Genomic DNA, 26,935 nt, shown 5'->3' with positions numbered 1-26,935 from the left:
TCTATTCTTGGAGTTCATTGAGTTTTTTTGTGTCCTGGTGTTTATAGTTTTCATTATATTTGGAAATTTTTTGGTCATTATTTCTTCAAATTTTTTTTTACTCATCCTAATCTTTAGGGATTCCAATTACAAACATATTTAGTCACTTGAATTTGTTCCAGGGCTCTGTTCCTTTTCATTTCAGTCATTTTTCTTTCTATAGTTAATTTTGAATAGTTTCTCTTACTGTCTTAAAGTTCACTAATTTTTTTTTTTGCAATGCCTAATTTGTCATTAATCCCATCCAAAATATTTTTCATCTCAGAACACTGAGTTTCCATCTCTATCTATTTGATTTGGGTCTTTTTTATATCTTCCATGTCTCTACTTAAGATGTTTAATCTTGATCTATTTATATGGGCATATATGAAATAACAATTCTTGTCCTTAGCTACTAGTTCTATCATCTCTAACATCTCTATGTCTTTTTTTTTTTGTCTTTCTCCTCCTAATGGCTTGTGTTTTTCTGCTTCCTTTCATGCCTTCTAATTTTTGATTGATTGCCAGGCATTGTGATTTTATCTGGTGATGCTGTACATCGTTGGATTCCTGTGATCATTCTATAACTTTGTTCTGGAATGCAGTTAGGTTACTTGGAAACAATTTGTTTATTTTAGGTCTTGCTTTTAATCTTTGTTTGGTGGATTCAGAAAACTATTTAGTCTAGGGCTAAATTTTCCCCACTACTGAGGCAAAATTCATTTAAGTACTCTGATGTTTTGTGAATTGTTAGGTTTTCCACTGTGGCTAGCAAAACCAGAAACTGTTCCTAACCCTATGTGAGCTCTGAGGATTGTTTCATTTAATGCCTTCATGATTGTTGTTTTTATTCCTAGCCTCAGATAGTTTTTTTACACACACTCACTGATCAGTATTTATCTGAATATCTCATAGTGACCCTTTGGTGATCTTGGCTTCTTTCTTTGTGATCTCTCCTCTTCAATATGTTCCTCTGTAAACTCTAGCTGCTGTGGCCCCCTCTAGACTCCCAGAAAGTTCTGTCTTCTCAACTCAGGAGAACCTTGTGGCTCCACCTGGATTCCTGTTTCCTGCACCATAGCCTAGGAACTTTCTCCACACAAGGGCAATCATAGGGTCCACCTCATTTGTTTTCTTCTACTCAAGGATCATTATTCTTTGTTGCCTGCTGCCCATATCTTGAGATCTGTTTTTCACATGTTTCATCTTTTCGGTTTTTTTTTGTTATTTCATGTGGGAGGGTAAATCTGGTCCTCTCAGAGAGTAAATCTGGTGTACCATTTTGGCCTGAAGCAGAAGTTCACTTCAGTTCTTAGTACATTAATTTCACAGGTTCTTTTTTACACAAGTACAACCCAAGATCTTCACCCTACCTTTCTACATATAAACTAGCTAATATATAAATAAACATATAGTATAAATTTGAAAAGTGATTCAGGTGTATATTTTTGAAAACAGATGGAGTGGTAGTAAACCAGAAAAAATTTATACTTGCAAAGAAAGGTAATGACAATATTCTTTTAGAGTTTTCAGATATCTGCCATAAAAGTTGTTTTCCCTCATCATTCTCCTCTCTCTATAGATATATAAATCCATTCATTATATGTGTATATTCATTATCTGTAATTATACCTTTCCAAGGGCTGTAGTTGTTCATCCTCAGTCTAAGAGAAACCTCTGGGAGGTGGACAAGGTGAATAGAAGGAAAGCAAGACTTAAAGCAACAACAAACTTAAATTGTAGGCAAGAGAAGGACTTAGGTGTCATACAGTTTATATTAGCTGACTGGTTTTCCAGCTCATACAAGTAGTCCTGAGGTTATTTTCCCTGTATCTTCATGTAGTTTTTCAAGACTTCAAGGTAGTCTTTACTCAGTCATAGATGCCAATGGGTAATCCCTTTACCCTTCTCACACTGAGACTGCATTTGTTTCCCTGCAGGAAAAACCCTTGAAGCACAGAGAGAATAGAAAGACTATAATTAAAACCTGAACATAGCTCATTGACTGGGTAACAAAACAGTTTGCATCCTCTTCCACTAAAAGAAAATCAAAATCCTTGCTGGGCTTCTTTGAGTCTTGGAGGCAATATATGTCTAGAGTGACTTATTTGCCTGGAACAGTTCAAGTTTATGCCTGTTGTCTTGACATGTTTTAAGTAATTCTTTTGTTTTAACATGCTTGGACTGGGACAACAAATTCCATAGTGCCCTACTCTGCCATATTTGAGTGTGATTCTCTATCCATTTACCAAGAAATATGTAAAGCTAGCAGGTCTGAGTGGCATCAAGAGCAAGAGAATGCTTCCTAGCTGGGTCATGCACAATGTGACTATCATCCTCAGGCTTTATGATCTAGCAAATCCAGTGATACTCAATATGTCTGAAGTAGAAGATACTCTATTGAGCCCTGGGCAAACTCATGGGAGAATTGTAGTTCCAGTTACAGTGTTTGAAAGAAGCTATACTCTCCTGAGCAAATAGCTAATCTCCTCTTGAGAAACAGTTCCTAGATGTCTACTGGGTCTGAGTGGGGACTAAACACTTGATTATAGGACATTAACTGACCATATGACTCAAACTGCTCATTATGAACTGCCCATTATGATGTCATCCAAACATCATACATTTGGGCATATGAAGCAGCACTTTACCTTCAAACAAAGTGTTCATATGAGATCAGGCACAAGCAGGTCCTGAAGGCAGGATCCTGAAGATCAGGCACCACCTGACAGGTAGGATTCAGAAGAAGTGGCTCAGACTTCCCGATGTCCTGCTCTTCTCCTTCATCCCTCTGGTCTCATTGACAACTTTCTTCTGCTGGTTATAGGGATGGCTATAGCATTACAGCCCCACTCATGGGTGGCCCTGAAGGACACTGGGGAAAGGAATCTTCCCAGTGGGTAGAACATCTAGCAGGACACTGGTTATCTAACTTAAACGGAAGAAGAAGTCAGAGGTGCATATCTATACTGATTCATAGTCAGTGGACAATGATTTGGCCAGATGGTCAGAGACATGGTAGAAACAAGATCAGAGAATTAGAGACAAGGAAGTTTGTGCAAGAGATATATGGCCAAACCTCTTAGAATGCACAGCATGAGATAAATTGATATCTTACATGAATGTTTGCCAGAGGGAGCCCATGGTAGAAGAGGATCTCACTAACCAAATGGACAATATGACTCACTGTGTAGATCTCAGTGAACTACATCTGAGGAGTTTGTGTACAATGTGGTCATGGTGGCAGGGCTGGAGATTAGGCAGCCATGGATATTGCCACTGTGCTGATCTGACTACCACTACCACTGCAGAGTATCCAACCTGCTAACCCCCATTGAGCACCATGCCCTGAAGGGACAAGCCAATCTCCTAGTGGCTGATTGATTGATTGCACTCGACTCCTTACAGCATGGAGAGGGCAGTAATTTATCCTCATTGAAGTAGACATTCTGAATATAGATTTGCCTTTCCTGTCCACCATGCATCTAGCATCTCCATCCATGGATATTTTGTGTGTCTTATTCACCATCATGTTATTCCTTACAATGTTGTATCTGGCAGAAATTTATTTTACAGTAAAAAGGTGACTCAATATGCTCAAAGGATTCACGATCCTTACAATAAACACCATCAGCTAGAAGTCACTCATCCTATAGAATGGTAGAATGGTCTTTTGATGACTCATTCATAATATCAGCTCGGAGATTTACTAGTGAAGTTAGGGTTTTGTTCTATACAATAGCCAATATATGGTGCAGTTTCTCTTCTTATGGTGCATAAGCAGAAAAAATGGGTCCAAGAATCAAGGGGTGAAAGTAGGAGTGGTACCTACCACTATGACACATAAGGACTCACTTGTAAAATGTTGCTTCCTATTCTGAGTTGTAGGTCCTGCTTCTTTAGAGGCCTGACAAAGAAGGCAGGCTTCTAGCGGGGACTCAACAATGGGTCCAGTGAGACAACCACACGGCCATTGTGGCTTTTGATGCTAGTGAATCAACTGGCATAAAGTGGAGGTGCTGTGTTTGCTGAGGTGATTGCTCCCAACTAACGAGTAGAAATAGGGTTATCGCTACACTTCATGGGCAGAGAGGGGCTCTACCCCCCGATACCTGGAACTTGAGTTCTTTCCTAATACAGCTATGACTAGAGGTAAAAGTTCATGAAAGACTAGCTATTTGATAATGACATTTCAGTTTCACTCAGCAGGGGCCATTGCTTTTTCCATGCTTCCCAAGTTATTTTAGCACCAGGCAATAGCCATAGAATCCCCTTATCCTTGTATCTACAACTTCTTCCAGAATTCTCAAGCACCTGACCCATCACCTCTGCAGTGCATCCCTTTCCAGAAGTCCACTCTCCTGATTCACCACAAGTGGAAGTTTTAACAATGGAAACACCATTGTGGAGACTGTGCAAGGTGTCCACATTGCTAGCTGGGCGGTGAATGATTCAGCTCCAAAATCCCATTTGATTGCTTGCTCTTTCCAGACACAACTGCAGCAAACTGGATTGTCTAGACACAGATGATGAGACAGAGTTTAGGGTGCAAGAAGCTAACTAGGGATCAACACCTGTGTAAGGAAGCAGGTGGAAGCACGATTGAAGTTGAGAAAGATGAAGAAGTTGAACTGCCCTGCAGGCCAGACAGAGCCTTGCCAAACCAGTGAGGAACTCCCAGGAAGTCCTGCCTGCCAGTTTCCCACGTGGAGCCTAAACAGTCGTGCTTTTATCTCTCCACCTTGCTCAGTCACCAGATGCAGGCCACGCCCAGAAGGGCATGTTTTTCTCTGCAGCTCAGACTCTGATGTTGAGGAGCTGGGAGCTGGAAGCCACCTGCTGACTGCACTCCCTGCAGCTGGTCAGCCCATCCTTCTCGAGGGGCATCTCAATGGCATCTTCATCAGGTCTACAATTTTATGTACATGCCACATTCTCCTATTGATGGACTCCTGGGCTTTCCTACTTTGAAGCAATTATCAGTTATAAATGTTAGGAACACTTTTGTACAAGTTTTACTGTGACCAAATGCTTTCATTTCTCTTAGGTAAATATCTAGGAATGGAATTGCTGGGTCATGAGGTAGGTATATGTTTAGTTTTATAAGAAACTACTAAGGCTGGGCCAGATGGCTCACGACTATAATCCCAGCACTTTGGGAGGCTGAGGTGGGCGGATCACTTGAGGTCAGGAGTTCAAGACCAGTCTGGCCAACATTGTGAAATCCTGTTTGTACTAAAAATACAAAAATTAGCTGGGTGTGGTGGCACATGCCTGTAATCCCAGCTACTTGGGAGGCTGAGGCAGGAGAATTGCTTGAACCCAGGAGGTGGAGGTTGCAGTGAGCCGAGATCACACCATTGAACTCCAGCCTAGGTGATAGAGTGAGATTCTGTCTCAAAAAACAAACAAACAGACAAACAAAAAAACTACTAAAATGATTATGCCATTTTACGCTCCCACCAGCAATATATGTTAATTCTGGTTGCCCTAGCTCCTCACCGAGATTTGGAGTTGTCAGTCTCTTTAATTTTAGCTCTTCTGTTGGGTGTGTACTATCCCATTTTGGTTTTAATTTGCAATTTCTTGATTACTGACGATGTTGAGCACTTTATCAAATACAGTCATGTGTCACTTAACGATGTGGATATATCCTGAGAACTGCATTGTTGGATGATTTTTTTTTTTTTTTTTTGAGATGGAGTTTCGCTCTTGTTGCCCAGGCTGGAGTGCAATGGTGCCATCCAGCTCCAGGGTTCAAGCAATTCTCCTGCCTCAGCCTCCCAAGTAGCTGAGATTACAGGCATGCACCACCACACCCGGCTAATTTTGTATTTTTAGTAGAGATGGAGTTTCACCATGTTGGTCAGGCTGGTCTTGAACTCCTGACTTCAGGTGATCCACCCACCTCGGCCTTCCAAAGTGTTGGGATTACAGGCGTGAGCCACTGCGCCCGGCCCAGATGATTTCACCACTGTGTGTACATCATAGAGTGTACACTTACATACAGCTAGATGGTGTAGCTTACTACACACCTAGGCTATATGGTGTAGCCTATTTTTCCTAGGCTACAAACTTGTACAGCACGTTACTGTACTGAATACTGTAGGCAATTGTAATACAATGGAAAGCATTTGTGTATCTAAATATAGGAAAAAACGGGAAAAGTACAACATAAAAGATAAAAAACTGTATACCTGTATAGGACACTTACCATGAATGGAGCTTGTAGGACTGGAAGTTCCTCTGGGTGAGTCAGTGAGTGAGTGGTGAGTGAATGTGAGGGCTTAGCACATGACTGTACGCTACTGTAGACTTTAGAAACACTTTGTACTTAGGCCACAGTAAATTTATTAAATAAGATTTTTTTTCTTCAATAATAACCTTAGCTTACTGTAACTTTTTTGTGTTATAAACTTTTAATTTTTAAAAACTTTTTGGCTTTGTAATAACACAGCTTAAAACATGAACACATTGTACAGTTGTACAAAAATATTTTCTTTATATCCTTACTCTATATTCTATAAGCTTTTAACTATATATATATATATATATTTTTTTTTTTACATTTTAAACATTTTTGTTAAAAACTAAGACACAAGCACAACACATAAGCCTAGGCCTATATGGGAGCAGGATCATCCACATCACTGTCTTTCACCTCCACATCTTGTCCTACTAAAAAGTCTGCAAGGGTAATAACACTCACCGAGCTGTCATCTCCTATGATACCAACACCTTGTTCTGGGGTACTCCCTTCAGGGACCTGCTTGGCTGTTCCACAATTAACTTTTTTTTTTTTTTAATAAGTAGAGAGTACACTCTAAAATAACGATAAAAATATAGTAAATACATGCACCACTAACATAGTTATTAATTATCATTATTGAGTATTATTCATTGTACATAATTGCATGTGCTGTACTCTGATATGACCGGCAGTGCAATAGGTTTGTTAGCCCCAGCACCACGACAAACATGTGAGTGATGTCACCACTTTGAGCCCTTGTGAACATGTGTGAGGGAAAAGAACTGAACAGGGTGGGGATAAGTCACTGGGTTTGCTCCCTACACATTTATTTTTCTTTCTTTTTTTCTTTACAGATTTTTTTTGCTACAAATTTATATACATCTATATTTTAAGAGTATGCATAAAAAGAAAAGATGTATTAATAATACTCTCAGCTGGGCACGGTGTTTTATGCCTGTAATTCCAGCACTTTGGGAGGCCAAGGCGGGTGGATCATTTGAGGTCAGGAGTTCGAGACCAGCCTGGCCAACATGGTGAAACCCCGTATCTACTAAAATAAAAAAGTTAGCTAAGTGTGGTGGCACGTGCCTATAATCCCAGCTACTTGAGAGGCTGAGGCAGGAGGAGAATCGCTTGAACCCAGAAGGCAGAGGTTGCAGTGAGCTGAGATCACACCATTACACTCCAGCCTGGGCAACAGAGCAAGACTCTATCTCAAAATAATAATAATAATAATAATGATAATAATAATACTATCCCCTCTCACTCCAGAGCCAGCCACTGCTATTAGTTTGATACATATAGTTCTATGTATTATATGTACATAGTTGTATGTACATAAGACATCAGTTTGATCCATATAGTTTTGAACCATGGGCACATTATTTTAAAAATAATTTTATTTTAAATAAATGAATTAAGTAGATGTATATGCTGCTATCATTTGGATATTTGACCTTCCAAACCTCATGTTGAAATGTGATCCCCAGCGTTGGAGGTGGGGCCTAGTAGGAGGTATTCCATGTACATACAACTAGGCCATGCCCTCCCACACATGTGAGTGCACACACAAACACTTAAGAAATCACACACAAATGGGGTCATATTTTGCTTAAAGTTCTGCAGCTTGCTTTTTTCACATAACAATACATCATTTCCATCAAAATGCATATATCTTAGTCCATTGTGTGTTGCTATAAAGGAATGCCTGAGTAATTTATTTAAAAAAGAGGTTTATTTGGCTCACAGTTCTGCAGGCTGTACAAGAAGCATGGTGCCGGCATTTGTTTCTGGTGAAGGCTTCAAGCTGCTTCCACTCATGGCAGAAGGTGAAGAGGAGCCACATGTGCAGAGATCACATGGTAGGAGAGGCAGCAAGGAGTGCGAGGTGCCAGGCTCTTTGTAACAACCAGCTCTCATGGGAACTAACAGAATGAGAACTCACTCACCACCCCCACCTCCTAGGGATGGCATAAATCTATTCATGAAGAATCCGCCCCCATGACCCAAACACCCAACCAGTAGCCCCACATCCAACATTAGGGATCAAACTTCAGCATGAGGTTTGGAGGGTCAAATATCCAAATGATAGCAGCATAATATACTTAATTCATCTATTTAAAACAAAATAACTTTTCAAAATAATGCCCATGGTTCAAAACTATATGGATCTAATGGAAACAGCAAAAATGGAGGTCTGCCTTCCACTCTCCATTTCCCACTCTGTATACTGTCTCTTAAGTATTGGTCCAGAGGTATTCTATGCAAAGAATGGTATGTGTATGTCTGTATACAGATATATTACCATATCTATACAAAGACGTTCCATTTTATTTTCTTATACAAATGATAATGTTATACATACCATTCTGTATCTTGCTATTTTTCTTAAAATATCTAGGAGCTTTTTTTTTTTAATCCTTGCATAGCGATTATAGTAGCGAAGGTCCTTTGGCTACAAGCAATATAAATCTATATAATAAATTTAAGCACAAAGGGAAGTTATTGGAAGGATACTGGTGAACAGCTTCCCAACCAAGCTTTGGAAAGGACAAGAACAGGATTCTCTGGGGAGCTTAGCAGCAGGAACACAAGGACCATCTCTTTTAGACACTCACATCCAATGACTTCAGCTCCAACTGCCTTCTCTCTCTGTATGTTTCTGTTCAGGTTCCAAACTCCTGAGAGAATCTATAGGCTTAATGTGAGCTTCCTTTGGTCATATCCCCATCCTTGGATAAACCCTTTTTGGCTTCAGGTGTGAAGTAGTCTGTCTGATTGGCCCAGCCTGGTTCACATACCCACCTCTATGGCTGGGGCAGACTCCATTACAAAATGAAGGCTAGGAAGAGGTACTGGGCAGATAAGGTCATTTCAGTCCACCCCTACACTGTACATAAACAGAGAGACACACAGAGTTCCAAAAATATCCCAGTTTAATCCAAGTAACTGTCCTACATACAAACTCACTTCATCATTGGCAGAGCCAGCATCACACCCAACTACTGCTTCTAGAAGTGATGTCATGGGACGACTGAGCTCCAGCACCTCAGCTGATTTACTTTACTTTTAGTTCTGTCTCAAGTCTCCACTCACTTCTGTGGACTCAAGTATAAACCAAAACACAGGCAACACATTGAATATACAATAGTAAGGGAAAGGAGAAAGAAAGATCAAGAAAAATAATTTAAATCATGAAAAGTTATAGTCTTCGTTTCTTTAGCTGGTTATAACAGCGTAGCTGGTGTTTCTGAGTCCTCTCCCCTTCCATGAAACAGTTGCCTTCCACCAGCACCTTAGCTTGCTGGGACTCTTTGTCTAGTGGGGTAACCTAAACTTTCATTCATGAAGTAAAGTCCGTAAAGTCCATGTCAGGGCTGCCACTTGGAACTCTAAGTGATGGAACCTGCACAAGGGCGCCCAGATGTGAGTGCAAATGGAGGCAAAATCCAGCTTGCCAATGCATGTAGCCTCCAGAATTTAGCTACCCAAAGCAGGCACCTTGCTCCCATTCACATAAAGGTGTTATATGGGCAAAGCATGCCCCTGGTCTACATGGCATGGCTACTTGATGCTTGGTCTTCCACTAACCTTTACCCCTGAGCATGACCCACATGGAGGTGTACCAGGATTTCTCTTAAGCTTTCTCCAGCTTCCAAGATAGAGTGCCAACCCGATTTTCTTTTAATATTCAGGGTCAAATTCCCCATTCAAGAGTGTGATCCTAAAGAGGAGGCGGAAATTGCCACGTGGCAGATGTGGCAGTCTTTTTTTTCCCCCACAGGTTACTGGTTGAACAGGTGGTGTTTGGTTACACGAGTAAGTTCTGTAGTAGTGATTTGTGAGTTTTTAGTGCATCCATCACCTGAGCAGTACACACTGCACCCTGTTTGTAGTCTTTTATCCCTTACCCCTTTCCCACCCTTTCCTCCTGAGTTCCCAAAGTCCACTGTGTCATTCTTTTTTTTTTTTCTTTAAAAATCTACTTTTATTTTCTTTTTTTTGATTTTTTTTTCTTTTTATTATTATTATTATTATTATTATTATTATTATTATTATACTTTAGGCTCTATGGTACATGTGCGCAACGTGCAGGTAAGTTACATATGTATACATGTGCCATGCTGGTGCGCTGCACCCACCAACTCGTCATCTAGCATTAGGTATATTTTCCAATGCTATCCCTCCCCCCACCCCCACCCCAAAACAGTCCCCAAAGTGTGATGTTCCCCTTCCTGTGACCATGTGTTCTCATTGTTCAATTCCCACCTATGAGTGAGAATATGCGGTGTTTGGTTTTTTGTCCTTGCGATAGTTTACTGAGAATGATGATTTCCTACTGTGTCATTCTTAAGCCTTTGCAGCCTCATAACTTAGCTCCCACTTATGAGTGAGAACATACGATGTTTGGTTTTCCATTCCTGAGTTACTTAACTTAAAATAATAGTCTCCAATCTCATCCAGGTCACTGCAAATGCCATTAATTCATTCCTTTTTATGGCTGAGAAGTATGCCATCATATGTGTGTGTGTGTGTGTATGTGTGTGTGTGTGTATCACAGTTTCTTAATCCACTTGTTGATTGATGGGCATTTGGGTTGATTGCCATGTGGCAGTCTTAACTTCCAATTCAGTGTCATTGCTTTTATGATCCCTGGTAGTACCCTTTCTTCACTGGATCCTAAAACAGACCTGCAGAGCTCAGAGATTTAGGGAGACTGAGCACATGCTTTTGAGAGTAAATCATTAATTTTAATTTTGAGTTTTGCCACATCCTCCTCTTGGTTTCCAGACTAGTCATGTTCTGGCTTTGGGAGAAAAAACAATTTGTTGATCACTAATTCAGAGTACATACTGTATCCTGTAAAAGAGCATCCCAATCTCATAATGCATTGGGAACATGGGGAAATGAACATAGTTAACATGCAAGAAAAGACATTTGTGATTTATTTTCATTTTTACATTGATATAATTATTACTATGTTTGTTCATATAGTTCTAAAGCAGAATAATTAAAACAAGAACAAAAGCCCAGTGATTAAATCAGAAGAAAGTTTAAACAAACATCTAGATAAGGATACTATATTGTCTGCTTAGGCTGCCATTGCAAAGTATCACAGCCTGAGTGGCTTCAACAACAGAGAAGCCACTTATTTTCTCACAGTTCTGGAGGCTGGAAGTCCAAGATCAAGGTGTCTGCAGGGTTGGTTTCTCCTGAGGCCTCTCTCCTAGATTTGCAGATGGAAGCCTTCTCCCCACATCCTCACATGGCCTTTCCTCTGCATGCCGGAGCCCCTGGTGTCTCTTTGTGTATCCAAATCTTTTTCTTTTTCTTTTTCTTTTTTTTTTTTTTTTGAGGTGGAGTTTCACTCTTGATGCCCAGGCTGGAGTGCAATGGCACGATCTCAGCTCACTGCAACCTCTGCCTCCTGGGTTCAAGCAATTCTCCTGCCTCAGCCTCCTGAGTAGCTGGGATTACAGGCATGTGCCACCACGCCTGGCTAATTTTGTATTTTTAGTAGAAACGGGGTTTCTCTAGGTTGGTCAGGCTGGTCTTGAACTCCTGACCTCGGCCTCCCAAAGTGCTGGGATTACAGGCATGAGCCACCTCGCCTGGCTTTCTTTCTTTCTTTTTTTTTTTTTTTTTTTATATAAGGACACCAGTCAGATCGGATCAAGGCCACCTTAACAGTCTTTTACCTTAGCTACTTCTTTACAGTCCCAATCTTCAAATACAGCCCCATTCTGAGGTACTGGAGGTGAGGGCTTCAGCATATAAATTTGAGGAAGACACAATTCAACCCATAACAGATAAATACTGAAGCCAAACACAAAACCAACTGTGAAACTCTTAGAAGTACTTTGTCAACAAAAGAGAATATTTTAAATATTTCTGGAAATACTGAGCCATTGTGCCCTCCTACAGATTTTTTGAGTATCTGCATTACCACACCTTTGTCAGAAGAATTACTTAAAATGACAACAGCAAAAACAAAAACAAAAACCTCAAAGTCTTTGCTAAATTGAAAGGTAAAAAAAATTGTTTTAATTTGCATCTTCTTTTTTGTTTACTGCTGATTTGAACATTTTTTCATATGCTTATTGGACAGTTGTATTTTCTCTTCCGTGAACATTTCATCTTTACCAATTTTTTTTACTGTGCTCTTAGTTTATTTCTAGTAGTTTTACATGAGCTGGTTATATATTATACATTGCCTGCTGTGTCTGCTGTTAATACTTTAGAGATTCACATACATATTTTTAAGATTCATCAGATGCATGTTTTTAGAATTCATCAAAATGAAAATTTGGACTCTTTAACAAAATGAAAATGAAGGAATCTGCACTGTTTCTGTGCTGATGAACAACTACCAACTGCTTCACCAGTATGGAAGATCAGAATAACTGCAGGCAGGGCCAAAAAATTTCAGGAAGCAAGTATTGTACTGAAGAGATACTCTGTAGCTTTAAATATGGAAGACACAAGCATGGCCTAGATTTTGGGAACGGGGTTAAACTGTCCAGGTCTGGGCCCAGCATGTGCTTGTCATAATCCCCTGATTCTCTAAGTGTTCACTGAGTGAGAGAATGAATGAGTACACCAATGGTCTGTTCTTCATGCAGGATATGGGATTAAAAATAAGTCTTGTGGGGTTTTCTTTGTAAATTGGTACTGAGCTTTGAAAGGAGTATTTAGCAGACTGATGAGTGTAATTTGGAGTAGATAGGGGCTTGTAATTGGACAGTATATACTAGTTCAACTTGAGGGAGCTACCACTAAGGAATTAATAAGAAAAAACAATCCAGGAAGGACAAGGGACCACCACTTAGGGCAGGCTATACATTTATGTGGAGGAGAAATGTCTCCCTCAGGTGTTTCATACGATGTGTTGTATCTGGTATTTGTTTCACATAGGGAGTATTTATAAGTTATCAAAACCAAAGGTGAATATTACAGGACTATATGGATGGGAGAAATAGTTCATCTTTCATTTTACCAACTATTAATGACCCTCCAAAATCCATGTTTATTATTGGCCTTTTCATGGTAATGTTCATTGAGATTTATAACATGGGTTACCAAATAAAAATTTATTTATAAGTTGCCTTTGAATTCTGCCTTCAGTGTTGTTTTGCCAGTTTAATGGGGATTAATTTACTTTCCTCTTTATGTGTTCCTGTGCGTAAAAGGGCATGCTTCCTGGGCATCTTTTCCATGTTGAGAACAAGAGTTTCCACTTGGCAAACTAACCTTCTCAGTATCTAGACTCAGAAGAGCCATGGGTGAGGCTCAATTTATGATCTGCTGACATGGCTTTCCAAGAGATAGTTTCTCAAATTCCTTGGATTATAGAATGTTTTCTATGGTATCAAAGAGGCCCCATCCCAAGGATTTCTTCACTCCCAAATCTCACTATTCTTATGGATGGAGAAAAAAAATTCAAACATGGAAGATCTAAAATACTGGCTTCACCTGAGGTTTTCCATAGCTATATTCCATTAGCTGCCATTTAACCATTTCACAAGAGTTGTGAGAGTTTTTCTCTTGGATTCAGATCGCTGTCTACACTGGCCCTTGGGAAACAGTTCCCCATACAAATGTTCTTTGCTGGGGCTTCCATGTTCCGATCTATGGGAGTAGATTTTGGTTTGCAAAATGCAGTGATTATAAAAGTTCTTTAGGTTCTTAAATTGGGAAGACATGGAGCATATATACCTTCAGACAACCCTCCAGTCCTGTGTTTTGAGGGAGCCGAGTTTGGATTAAGTTTGGCATAGGGTAGAGGAAAGAGTACGGGTTTTTGATTCAGACAGTCTTGGCTTCAGCTAGCATTTCTGCCACTTCCTAGTTCTGTGATTTTGGGCAAAGTTTTTTAATCTATCCTCAGTTTCCCTTATTTGTAAAATGAAGGTGAGTACCATCTTCTTCATAGGGTTGTGGGATAACTGCCTGGACACAGGTAAAAGATATAACAGTGTTTGGCCACAGGTGATAGACAATCACTGTTACTGTCCACACAGGTCCAATACAGCCTACAAACACCTCATAGGGAGAATATTTATGGGTTTCCTAGATTCAGCTCCTCTCGGGAGGGGAGTCCTCTATACTGGATCCCAGGACACAGAACACTCCTTAGGAAAGTGATGAGGCTTCAGTTCATCAGGAACCCACCTCATATAATGTCTATTAAATAGGCACTGCTTATCCACCAGATACTCTTTATGATTCTAAGGTGATGGCATGACCTCTACGAATGACGAATATGTAACTAATTGTAAAAATATGGGCTGGGTGTTGTGGCTCACGCCTATAATCCCAGCGCTTTGGGAGGCCGAGGTGGGCAGATCACCTGAGGTCAGGAGTTCAAGACCAGCCTGACCAACATGGTGAAACCCCGTCTCTACTAAAAATACAAAATTAGCCAGGTGGCACATGCCTGTAATCTCAGCTACCCAGCAGGCTGAGGTAGGAGAGTCGCTTGATCCTGGGAGGCAGAGGTTGCAGTGAGCTGAGATCGTGCCTTTGCACTCCAGCCTGGGCAACAGAGTGAGACTCAATCTCAAAAAATAAATAAATACATAAAATAAGTGCCATGCTAAGTCACTTGAATAATCAGTGAAAGAATAAATGCTACCCCAAAGCATTTATTGTTTATGCTTTGAAGCAGATGTGCCAATGTGCCCCACGCCCCCCTGCCAAACTCCCAGCAAAAAAAAAGTCCACAGGGAAATTCAAAACTCCACAGCCATCTTCCAGAATCAGCTCTGAGGAAATGTCCTTTAGTGCTTAGCCTGCTGAGCCCTAAAGTAAAACCCACTGAGATTTATCACGTTTCCAAATAAAAATTTATAAGCTGCCAACTCAGAGGGACCTACCGTAAGTCCCTCCCCTTCATACATGGGCAATTCAGAAAGACTAGCCACCAATAGGTGACCAGATATGGCTGGGAACCATAGCTTTTTGCTTATATTTCTCAGAGGCTATGTTTTCTAATATGAGATAAAACAAAATATGTCAAGTTGCATTTGTGTTTAAGTCTTAATGGCTTCTAGTGGAAGCATGGAACGCGGTTCCTAAAATTTAAGGCTATTTGCACCTCTTTCTCTACCTATTGAAAGTTAAAGACTCACTCCAAACATCTTGGTTTGCAGATGAAAAAATGCAGTCCAGAAAAGTGACCCAGATAAGGCCTGAAGCTAGCCAGAAGCAGAGGCAGGACTAAGATTCAATTTCTCTAACCTTTATCCCAGGCTTTGTGATCTCTAAATATAGTTACAATGGAGATCAGATAGTAACACAGGCGGATGGGAGCTCGTGGCAGCGCCAGTATGTTAACCACAGGAACAGGAGGTGGCTGGTGCATGCATCTCATGACCAATCCCTCCCCTAACATCTACTGTACACATAGGGAATAAAAATAGATAATTTTCTCTTGACATTTTTAGACAGGAAATCATGGCTGCTCTTGATAGAAGCCTAAAGATTCCAATAAACTTTTCTGAAATAGAACAGTGCTTTTAAAAGGGAAAATGGTTTTGTAGGCCACTTGTCCTTTAACACAACTTAAAGAAGAAAGGTAAGTATAGTCAGGCTAAAAAGCTTCCCTTAATTTTGAGTACAAAAATGTGTTCATTTCAGTCATTCTCTTTTAAAGGATAATAAACTTGTCAGTGTGTTATAAATACAGAATGCAAGGCTGGGTGTAGTGGCCCACGCCTGTAATCCCAGCACTTTGGCAGGCCGAGGCGGGCAGATCACCGGAGCTCAGGAGTTCGAAACCAGCCTGGGCAACATGGCGAAACCCTCTCTCTACTAAAAATACAAAAATGAACTGCACATGTTGGCGCACACCTGCAATCCCAGCTACTCAGGAGGCTGAGGCAGGAGAATCGCTTGAACCCAGGAGGCGGAGGTTGCAGTGGGCCGAGATACGTGCCATCACACTACAGCCTGGGGGAAAGAGCGAGACTCCGTCTCAAACAAAATAAATAAAAAAAAATGAATAAATACAGAATGCATACACAAATGACACAATTCAGCTTTATTTTTACTTAATTATAACAATTTTTAAAAACTCCATGACTTTGTGCTATTTCTAATATTTAAATAAAAAACATTTCAAATTTTGCACAAATAATTTAGGCTAATACATAACTAGATTTGAATAAAGTCAGATGAAGCAATAATTCCTCCTCTGTGTTTGAAAGGAATGAGTGTGGTTACAAAGTCACAGGATGAGTCCCTGGGATCTGGGGTGGGAGAAGGGGTGGATCAAGAATGATTTGGGTTTGTCACTCCCTAGCAGGCTGAGGGTGTGACACAGCAGCTCGATGGCAGAGAGGTCTATTCTAGTTTCTAACACTCCAATGCTAACTTTTTGGATGTATTTCCTTCTAGCATGTAGAAAGGGCTTTTCTTGGCTGCCAGGAAGTGGGGAGCAGATGTGGCATGGTGATGATCTGAGTACAGCCAGGCATATGCTCAGACACTTTGGAAAACTGGGGGGCGGGGGGGAACAGGGAGATAGAATCTTCATCTTCTTCCTTTTGTGGACTGGGGAGGAGGGTGCTTGGTGACATTTTCCTGAGTATAAAGAAGGAATACAGGTTTGAAAGGTTTGTAAATGTATATGAAAACAGGTATTGAAAACCAATACTGGGGGAAAAAAGGCATTGTAAACACTTCTATTTAAAATGAAGATTTCTGGAACAACTGTACTATATAGTGGTATCACAAGTCTTTAGCTGGTAAGATCTAGCACTGAAACAACTGTTAATTTTTAACTTGTGAGGGTTCTTTTTAAAGCACCACTTAATACCTATATATTAAAAAATTAAATATAGAAAGATTGTTCTATCTAATAAATGAGTTTGAGAATGCACAGGAAACAACAAAACCCATTTTTAACCTCTGGTAACTGAAGTGGAGCATTAAATTCAAAGCCACTTTGAGGATTTCCTACATTGTTCACCTAAGGGAAAACAAATGCAGAGCTATCAAAGAGCTTCTCAATAAATTCCCAGCCCTAGGAGGGCTACAGCTTTTCATAAATATGGTCACTGGACTGATGATTTCTAAATTTTAAATGTGATACCCCCAAAAAGTAACATATAGGATTTATAAGTATTTTATTTTTCTGAGAAATGACCAAAAAATTGGAACTAGTTTTAACAATCTCTGAAAACTTTAAATTCTAGACATGTTTATTTTGAAACACACTTCCAAACAAGATAAACAACAATACATATGTCTACTACACTGCAGAAGTAGCTTAAACTTGCCAAGACATCCTCCTTTGTACTTGTTTCCTCAAGAGTTGCTAGGTCATTTTTTGCCCGTGGCCAGCAGCCTCTTTAAAAACAACAAAGGACCTACTGTCAAAGTCACTCTCAGGTGTTTGCCCTGCCAGCTCATGCCTTCTCCGCACACCGCACCCCGAAGGAGCACGGAGGCCCGCAGGGCTGGCTGGCCCTGGTTCCATCCTCACCGCCGGTTGGACCGCTTTTCGTACTTGTCCTGGCTGCTCCGCTTTCGTGGCGGGGAGTAACTGGCGGAACCTCGAGCGCGGAAGCTGTGCTTGTAAGGATGGCTTCTGTGTTTCTTCGGGTTTTCTTCTTTTTGGGCCTGGCTCTTCGCTGGTTCCTTATCGCCCTCTTTTTGTTCATGGTCTTGCTCTTTATGAGAGGGCAATGTGTTTTTAATTGTGTTAATTAGAAATCTTTTATTGGTGCTAGCAAGAGGACACTTCATCCTGGGGTGGGGAGGAGAAAAGAAAAACCATCACAAATCAAATGGTTAACTCCAAAGCTGGACCCACTATCGTGATTAGTACCAAAGAATCCTGCTCCCACAGAATCGAGTTTCTGAATTTGTTAGCTTTCCTTGCATGCCACCTAGTGTAAACTCTGAGTACCGGGGGAAAAAAAATCAAGATGATTGGAATTCTTGAGACAGACTGGCTGGAACACTTTAAACCTTTCTTCCTTCCTGGGACTAAATTTCCTACTGAAGTTCATATGTACAGGTATTGACCACATTGTGAACTAACAGAATCATTTAATGTTTTCTTTTGAACTAGTAAGTGCCCTATTTGACTGTAACTTATTTTGGATTAAATTTATTGCATCTCGCGTTTTATTACCAGACAGTGAAAACTGTTCCTTTCCAAGGAAACTAAAAAGTATATTCTGCTGTATATTAAATACAGGAGCTAAAGGATCTACTATAGAATAAAAAAAATTGTGTAAAGAATCCATAAATATGCAATAATCTTTTACTTAAAAAAATTCTTACACTTCTATTTCAGGATGCCAGGCTATGCTCTGTGGAGGAGCACTTTACTCAATCTCCTGCCCTGGTGAATTTCTGTGCAGGATATATTTCAGTACCTCCATGATTCAAGTTTACCTAGGAGAGGCTGCAACCAATCAAATTGCTAATTAATGTGCTTAGATCTACTTATATACTATGTATTATCTTTTTCAGGTGTTAATAAATCTTTCGTTTTCAAAAAGATGACCCTATACAAATGAGAACTTTCATATTTCTCTTAGCCTTGAGGTGTCTGCCATATGACGGGCTACTTTAGGAGTATGCTGATTCTCAAAATCATGTTATTCAGGGTGGCTGGTATTAAACAAAAACGAATGTGGAATAGCCACCTTTCTATAAAACTTTGATTTACAGAGAACCCCAAACAATACTTCAAAATCAAGCCAACAACACTCCACATAGGAATTGTGTGGACTAGTACTGTACAGGTGAAGTATACGCAGTCAGGCATCAGCATAGCCTCACTCACAGAGGTCAGACCACCTCAGAAAACCAAAATGGCACTGAATCTGGAAGTAAAAAATACCTCCTGCTGCAAATAGGTAGCTCCTGAGCCTACAAGGACAGAGAAAATATCTGAGAAAAATGGTCAGGCCAGAAAAGTGACAAAGGAATGAACTAGAACAAGGAGAAAACCAAATTTAGAAAAGGACAGTGGAGTGCAATAGAAACAGTGGGAACATTCAGAGGTGGTGACAGCTCTGGAGTTTAGAAGCCACAGTGAATGAGATGAGGGGCAAAGAAGAAAGGCAAAAACAAAGAAAAAACAGCTCTGCAAGTACAAACTATAGAGCTTCACAGAGCTTCCAGAAAAGGTACACCAACATTACGCTGCCTTAGTAGTCTCAAGGTAAAGACATTTCTACCTCCTGGGGGCACGCTGGCATTAGGACATTCCTGTGCAGGAAGGCAGGCACGTGATGAGAGGCAAGCCAAGTTCTCCTGCAGGGTCTGACAGGGTACTACTGAATGCAGGCGTTGCTTTCGTGAAGACACTTGACCCACTGCAGTTGCAAACTCAGCAATGATTCAGAACAGTATTAAACACTGGCATGTTGCAAAACAGCATAACACAGACAGCCTACAGGAAAAACTACCCTCCATCACAGAAAGTAAAAAGCTTAGAGGGCCCATCTTTGGCAATCGTGGCCTGGTGCTTACTACAGGAGCAAAATCTTTTTTATAGGCAAATGAACTACATATGTCTCTTGGATATATAGGGCTAGGAGTAGCTTGTGAAACATGTCCAACAACAGAAGAATTCTGGGATCTTTTCACTGAAGTGGGCCATCTCGGTGGTAAACTGGCCAGTTCTTCTCTGCATTAAACAACAAGGAAAGGTACTTTTCCCAGATGTGATGGTAATCCAGGATCTTAGAACAAAACCTTTGGTAACTACTGGTGAATTCCACTCTATTTTGCTGTGTTCAATGTCAGATCATCTTTAAAACCAAATGCTTCCTCGAGGTGAGCAAAGCCCTGCTACTAACTGCAGCGTTCACACCAAGAGGCAGAGGGGACTGCACCTATCTTCCACCTGCTAGTGTAACCCACTGACTCAACATAGTGACCCAAAGAGTTAGCAAGAGAATGAGACGGTTTTATAGAATAATTCCACAAGAAAACTGGCATTTACATCTCTTTTAACATCAGAGATGCAGTTTTTTAATGTTGGTCATGCCTGGGATTCTATTCTAGGTAAAAAGCCAAGGGTGGCTTGAGGAGATCTTGGTTTACTGGGGTGGGATGGAGGTGGGGTTTGAAAGTCAGACATTTCCCAGGCATGCCAGTACACATTTTAGAAGTGATGACAAGTGCTCATTCACACTCTACTAATAAATAGGGCAGGGCAATGAGATACAGTAGTTGCAAGCAGATGTGAAGGTACATATGGTAAATCATTTTATATAAAGAAATTCCAAAATCTGCACAGAACAGATCCAAGTGTAAGGATGGCAACATCGAAACCAATGTCTGAGGGAATCAGTGGGGAGAGCTTCTCTGGCCTTTAAGGTAGAAATTAATTTTGCTGAATCTCACAGTTGGTTGTTTCATTGCTAAGAAATCACACTACATGAGACAGCTGCTGGGCACACATGCTCTGGAATCACACTATCGGACTGGACTTTGGGCATGTCATGTAATCTCCCTGCTGCCTCTTAGCTGTTAAGTGGGGATAATAATGGCGACTATCTTAAAGGGTTGCATGCAGATCAAATGAATGAGAACATGTAAAGTACTCAGAACAATGCCTGACACATAAAGGCATTTTGTTAATTTCTGCTTTGGTTCACAGCCTACTATTTAATTAGCTGTGTGATCACAAGCAAGTTACTTAACTCCTCTTTGCATTCGTTTCCCCCACTTGCAAAATGGGAATAACAGATGTATCTACCTTATAAAGTTATTGTGAGGATTTAATGAGATAATGCATCAGGCATTTAGCATGGCATCTGGCATTTAGCATGGTATCTGGCATTTAGCATGGTATCTGGCATACAGCAAACTGCAACAAATGTTACCTACAGGTCCACAATTTCTTATCCCTAATTCCAAAATTTAAAAACCTATTAAAACCAAGTTATTTTTATGACACCAAAGTTTGTTTGGCAGCAAAACTTGATCTGACCTGACTTTGGGCTATTTATATAGTCTTTATCCTATTTAATATAAATATTCATGTTTTGCTGAAGAAATGATACCATGTTGAACAAGTACAGGGTAGTGGTGGGGGAGGGGTCTAGTACATGCTATCTGTGCTGTAATACCTTTCTAAAATGTAAAAATATCTAAAATTAGAGACTTATTTGGATACAAAGGTTTTAGAAAAAGGATGGTGGACATATATTATTTTACTCTCTCTTCATGAGAAAGAGTACACGTAGCTCTCAAATAGGCTAATACATCTGGAATTTTTGCAAGATGGCAACTCAAGATATCCCAAAGCCTCAAATCACCTGTGATAATAAGTTAATCAAGAACAGAGTAGAATCTCTATGAAAGAAAAGATTAAGAAAAAAGTACGCCATCATTAAAAGTTAATGAGACATTTTACATAAGTTTCCAAAAGAAGGGTTAAAATTTAAAAGTTTTGGTACTTCTAACATGGTTAGATTTGTATCTGTAGAAGTTTCAGATTCCAGGCTATCTCAATTCTCCATTGCCACCGGGATCAAGAGGCTACTACATACTACCTTTGAGCTTATCATTTGTATTTCCAACTGTTCCACAAACCCTCTAGGCCTCTGTCCTCAGATGTAAAACTAAAGATTGAAGTAGGTAGGTGATCTCTAGAGTCCCTTCCAGTTCTAGGATCCTCTGCTCATGCTCTGTACGTTAACTCTTTAGAAAAGTTCACTCTTCTCATTCATCACATTAGGAAATTATTTCTTACTGACATTTCCTGCCTCCCCTGATCCCCCACAGTATTTGAGATGACATGATAAGCTGGCATTAGACACTCCACCATTCCCGGCTTTTCTCGTATCAGCTTTAGGGTAACCATCTGAGCCCTGAAATTGAGCATAAGATCATAGGCCATGGCTGCCTGCTGTGTCTGCACCGTCTGTCACTGTCTATGCCCAAAAGGTGTGCTGGGGGAAGGACTGGAGGAGGCCACAGGACAGGGCAGCTGCTTTCCTGTCTTAGCTCTGACCTGGAGGGTGACTTTCTCACCCTGGCTAGTTATTTTTATATTTAGTTTATTTTTGTTTCTAGAAAGTTATGCTAGCTCACATGGTAAGAGCCAGATTTAAGGTGCTAACAACATAAATGGATATAAACCCTAAATATCATGAGACTGGTTAAATCTGCTTTGGAAAGTACCCATGACACAATGTCAGATTTGAGATCTGGCATTCTATCTAGGTTAAACTTTAAAAGGAAAGCAATTTCCTTCACTTTCAAACCTGTGGGCTCAGAAGCTGTGATGGAAGGGTTCCACATGCCATGGGAAAGGCTGACTGCTCAAGAATCTGCCACTGGAGAGACGAAGACTGACTGGGGCTAGAATTACAAGCTTTTCATCTTTTTTGTCTCTCTTGCTGAAGGATAGAGGTAGTAGTATCTAACTTTCCGCAGATTTAGACCTGCTACCTTTTGCTTCTAAAATATTTCCTGAATACGACCTAACTGAGAGTGACACAGGATCACTAGCCAACAGGGTACACTGAAGACACAATTACCTTGTGCTATTCCATTACCAATGTTGCCTCATTTCATCTCCACAGCCATCATCCAAAAGGAAAGAAAAGAAAAAAGGTAAAGCACCTATCCACATCCCAAGCCAGTAAGATGTGGAGCCAGATTGGAACCAGGGAGTCTGGAACGGGGCAGAGGGAGTGGAGCAGAGAAAGACTTGCTGCAGTCTAACCAGATGGCCAATTAACAGAGCAGTCAAGAAAGAAACCGCAGGGGAAAAGCTTGTCAGCACGCTGTGGCTAAGGCTCCTCATCCAGGACAGGCATGAAGCAGCAGATGCACACACAGTGACAGGTCTGCTGAGAACAGCTGGCCACTCAGGAGCCCAGGAGAGTCACCAACATGGCCAAGGACAAAGGTGGAGAGTCCCTTAAACACGCCTGACTCTGAGATGTGTGAAGTTGAACAGGTAGTGGGAAATAAGGATTATTTTTATGGATAGGGAATAGACACCTTGGAGTCATGGAAGCAAGTTTCCATGCAGTGCACTTCAATTCGTTCTTTTCTTCTATGGACAAATCCATTCCCATACTAGCAAATAGCGTATCTTCCATTCTGTACATGTCTTTGCACTCTCATGGATGTAGGTCTGGAATAATGCATCTAGAAAGACTGAAGCAGAGGCCTAACTCTCCCGAATCTCCATGAAACAAGGGGAATATTTTTTATCTTGATGCTGTGGTTGATTACAACTCATTTTGTTGTTTAATGCTGCCACAACTACCAAAACCACCTATGGTGCTGCAGTTTATAATTTGGCAATCAAATGCCTCAGCATGTGGCCACCTGAAAAATGCTTTTTATGGTGTTATAATCCCTATTATAAACTGTTAACCCCTTAATTACTCTGTGTACAACAGTCCTGAGGCTCACAGTGGGTGTTCAATGACCGTCTCCAACATTGTACCTAAAAGTAATAAAAAATCATTGACATGTGTTTGTCTGTATATGTGTGTGTGTGTGTGTACATATATATATATATATATATATATACACCTGAGATATGCAAAGCATTATGCTAAGCACTGTAGCAAAGATATATACCAAGCTATCTGTTTATGTGTCTGTCTTTGGAGACTACCAAGAGGAACAGAAGGTAGGGGAAGTCAAAGTTCAGAAGCAGATATGTGAATAGTAACACACTGAGACAGTTTGCAAGGCTATAGTCCTCGGCCTCCAGCTCCCTCAGCAACGCAAATCATTTACATAGATATGTGCTCTAACAGTAACACATTCAGGGCTCTCTCATTCACTTTCATAATTGGATATGAAAGGAATGTGGGAAGCAGGGGCAGTAAGCATTGGCATTTCAGCATGTTATCAGACAATAATCCACAGAGAGAAGTGATGCCATACAAGGAGTGTTAAGTGACAGGAAAGCCAAGTTATAGTCCCATCAGCAATTCACTAGCCAGGGCTTTAGGAAAACTCTTTGGGTTTCATGTTCTATACGTATAAAGGCTTTGGATCTCTGTGGCCTGAAAATATTGCCAAGCGCCTCCTCCATGAATCGTCTGAGATGTGAGTCCTTGCTCCCCTCCTCATTGGTTCTAACACAGTCAGCGTGGCATGCCACACTGTGATCACTGGATGCTTGTTTCTGTATCCACCAGGAGATTAAAAACTTTAAGGCCAGGAAAGTGAGTCTTCTTTACTGCTGCCCATGATCAGCCTCTTAACATACCTACTGGTGCCCTGTGAATATTTATATAAATAAATAAACACATGTCTGGATAAAGACTGGAGAAATTATTTGCTTTCCAATAATCAACAGCTGATGACATAAACTGGAAGAACAAGATGGGTGACTTCCTTCCATATCTCTAGATTGACTCTCAATCCAAACAGAAAAGCATTAAAAAAAAAGTCATTCCCCTTAAAACAATTGGGTTAAGAAAAGTCAAGAATCACTTTCTCTCAATTCAACCTTTAGGATTTATTTTGCCAAAATATAAGCTTTTCCAAGTATAAGGCTGAAGTTCCACAGGCACTAGACTCAGAAATTATATTGGGCAGTAGATAAGCTAAAGTGAATGTGACCAGAATAAAAACAGCTTTGTAGACAATGAAGCTGGGCAAATTTCTGCAATGTATGCTTATAAATTCCTTTATGTTGACTAAAAGGAAGTCATATGAGCCAATATTTCAGCTTCTCCTAAAGCATCTGTCAACAACAGCTTCTAAAGAGATTCTTTTGCTGAAATACATCCAAGGAAGAATATAGCACCAAATGGTCTCTTTCTTTATAAAATAAAAAATGGCATCCCACTTGCATTTTCTTTAGCTCAGCAATCTCTTTCTGGCAACTGCTCAACCATCTATTTCTTATGAAATATCCAAAATGAAAAAAATAATACCACTCATTCTAGCTCTATTTTAAATTTTAAAGCAAATAAAAGGTCTTCTAGATACTTAGAAAAAAATAGGCCATGGCCACTAGTGAACAACAGATTGCTTCTCTTTTAAGAACTGTCCAGGAAGGTCCACTCCACAGCGATGGGTCTTGGGACTCTTGTGGCTGAACACCTGGCCAAGCTACCTAAGTGCTATTTCAGCGCGGAGGAGCTGTCTGCCTCTGGCCGAGGTGTAGGATTGTTCTGGATTCTGCAGAGCAGGCTGGTATCATTCTTTTTAATAAAACAAAAGGGACTAGTAAAATGTTTTTCAAATTTGTGTTCACTTTAGAATCACCTGGGTATCTCTTTAAAACTCCAAAGCCCAGGCCACACCCCAAGCTCATAATCACTGATAGTGGGGCACAGGCATCAGTAGTTTTTGAAGGTTTCCAGGTGATTCCAAATGTGCAGATAAATTTGAGAACTAATGACTAGTGGTTAAAAGTTTCTCACATACACTTATTTAAATAAATGGAGACCAGGTGATCTTCCAGGACGAGCAGATGGAGGGCAGGTCCCCTTTGTTCCAACACTAGTGAGTAGAAGCAAGCCATGGTTGTCATGGGTCCAGACCTCCTTTCATAGCCCAAATCTGTTTGGGTGTGCTGAACTGCTGGACTGAACTCTGGCTAGGAAAAAACAGTTGCCCCTGGAATAAGCAAGTACCCAGAGATTCCTGCTTCCAGAGCAACACAGATCAAGAATCAAAATGTAAACATTACGAGAGAGATAGAGAAAAAAGCAGATAAACTTTTTATTTTTAAGGAAGTTAAGTCTTCTATGGGATTGACTTGCTCAATTGTTCAGAGCAGTGCTTCCCAAACTTGATCGATGAGATCTTCTGGTAAGCTTAAAAAACAAACAAACAAACAAAAAACCTGTAGGACCGATCTTAGACTTCTCTATCAGAATGCCCTAGAGTGAAGCAGGGAAGGAGACGTGTATTTTTATTTTTTATTTTTTTTGAGATGGAGTTGCTTTGTCGCCCAGGCTGGAGTGCAGTGGTACAATCTTGGCTCACTGCAACCTCTGCCTCCTGGGTTCAAGTGATTCTCCTGCCTCAGCCTCCTGAGTAACTGGGAACACAGGCGCCACCACGCCCAGCTGATTTTTTGTATTTTAGTAGAGATGGGGTTTCACTGTGTTGCCCAGGCTGCTCTTGAACTCCTGAGCAATCCACCTGCAATCCACCTGAGCAATCCACCTGCCTCAGCCTCCCAAAGTGCTGGGATTACTGGTGTGAGCCACCGTGCCTGGCTGGAGATCTGTAATTTTAAAAACCTCTCCAGATTATTTTCTAATTAAAAAAACTCTATTAAAAAGTGATAAATAGAACACATATTTGTTATATATTACTGTAACAGAGCCCCTGGTAGAGGATCACAATGGATAGCATTCCCCGCTTCTCATGCTCCCCTTAGTGCTCACTGTTAGGAGGCCTAACTTCTCATAGACCTTTATGCGTTACAGGGTCCCATGGCCTTCCTTGACCTGGCCAATAGAGGATTACACGCATTGATCCACAACTCAGGTTTTCACATACATAGTAGATATTTTCTCAAAGGATTCATATAGTGCTGACCAATTCTTTTTAGTGACTGTAAAATATTCAACAGTAGGATGTACCACAGTTTATTTAAGCATTTTCCTATCTATGGACATTTGGACTGCTTTAATTTTTTTACTATCAAATTGTGCTACAATAATTCTGTACTTAGGTCTGCGCACATTTATTAAG

General features: G+C 40.5%; 1 protein-coding gene and 1 long non-coding RNA gene across 2 annotated transcripts in view; one reads left to right on the top strand and one right to left on the bottom strand.

Annotated features, from left to right (window-relative positions):
- The first annotated feature begins 2,658 nt into the window (after nucleotides 1–2,658).
- LOC129011424 (uncharacterized) lies at nucleotides 2,659–18,777 on the top strand. Its single transcript, XR_008493321.1, has 3 exons — nucleotides 2,659–2,750; nucleotides 4,320–5,100; nucleotides 18,576–18,777. It is a non-coding gene; the product is annotated as an uncharacterized LOC129011424 (long non-coding RNA).
- Nucleotides 16,296–26,935, bottom strand: part of LOC129011423 (protein POLR1D) — a 44,896-nt gene continuing 34,256 nt past the window's right edge. The window contains exon 3 of the mRNA XM_054446348.2: nucleotides 16,296–18,020. Coding sequence (XP_054302323.1) covers nucleotides 17,753–18,020 — 268 coding nt within the window. The 3' untranslated portion in view covers nucleotides 16,296–17,752. The remainder of the gene's footprint in view (nucleotides 18,021–26,935) is intronic.

Source organism: Pongo pygmaeus, chromosome 14 (assembly GCF_028885625.2).
Source record: "Pongo pygmaeus isolate AG05252 chromosome 14, NHGRI_mPonPyg2-v2.0_pri, whole genome shotgun sequence".
Lineage (NCBI taxonomy): Eukaryota > Metazoa > Chordata > Mammalia > Primates > Hominidae > Pongo > Pongo pygmaeus.
The sequence above is the reverse complement of the archived record's forward strand: the minus strand, read 5'-3'. Positions and strand labels throughout refer to the sequence as shown.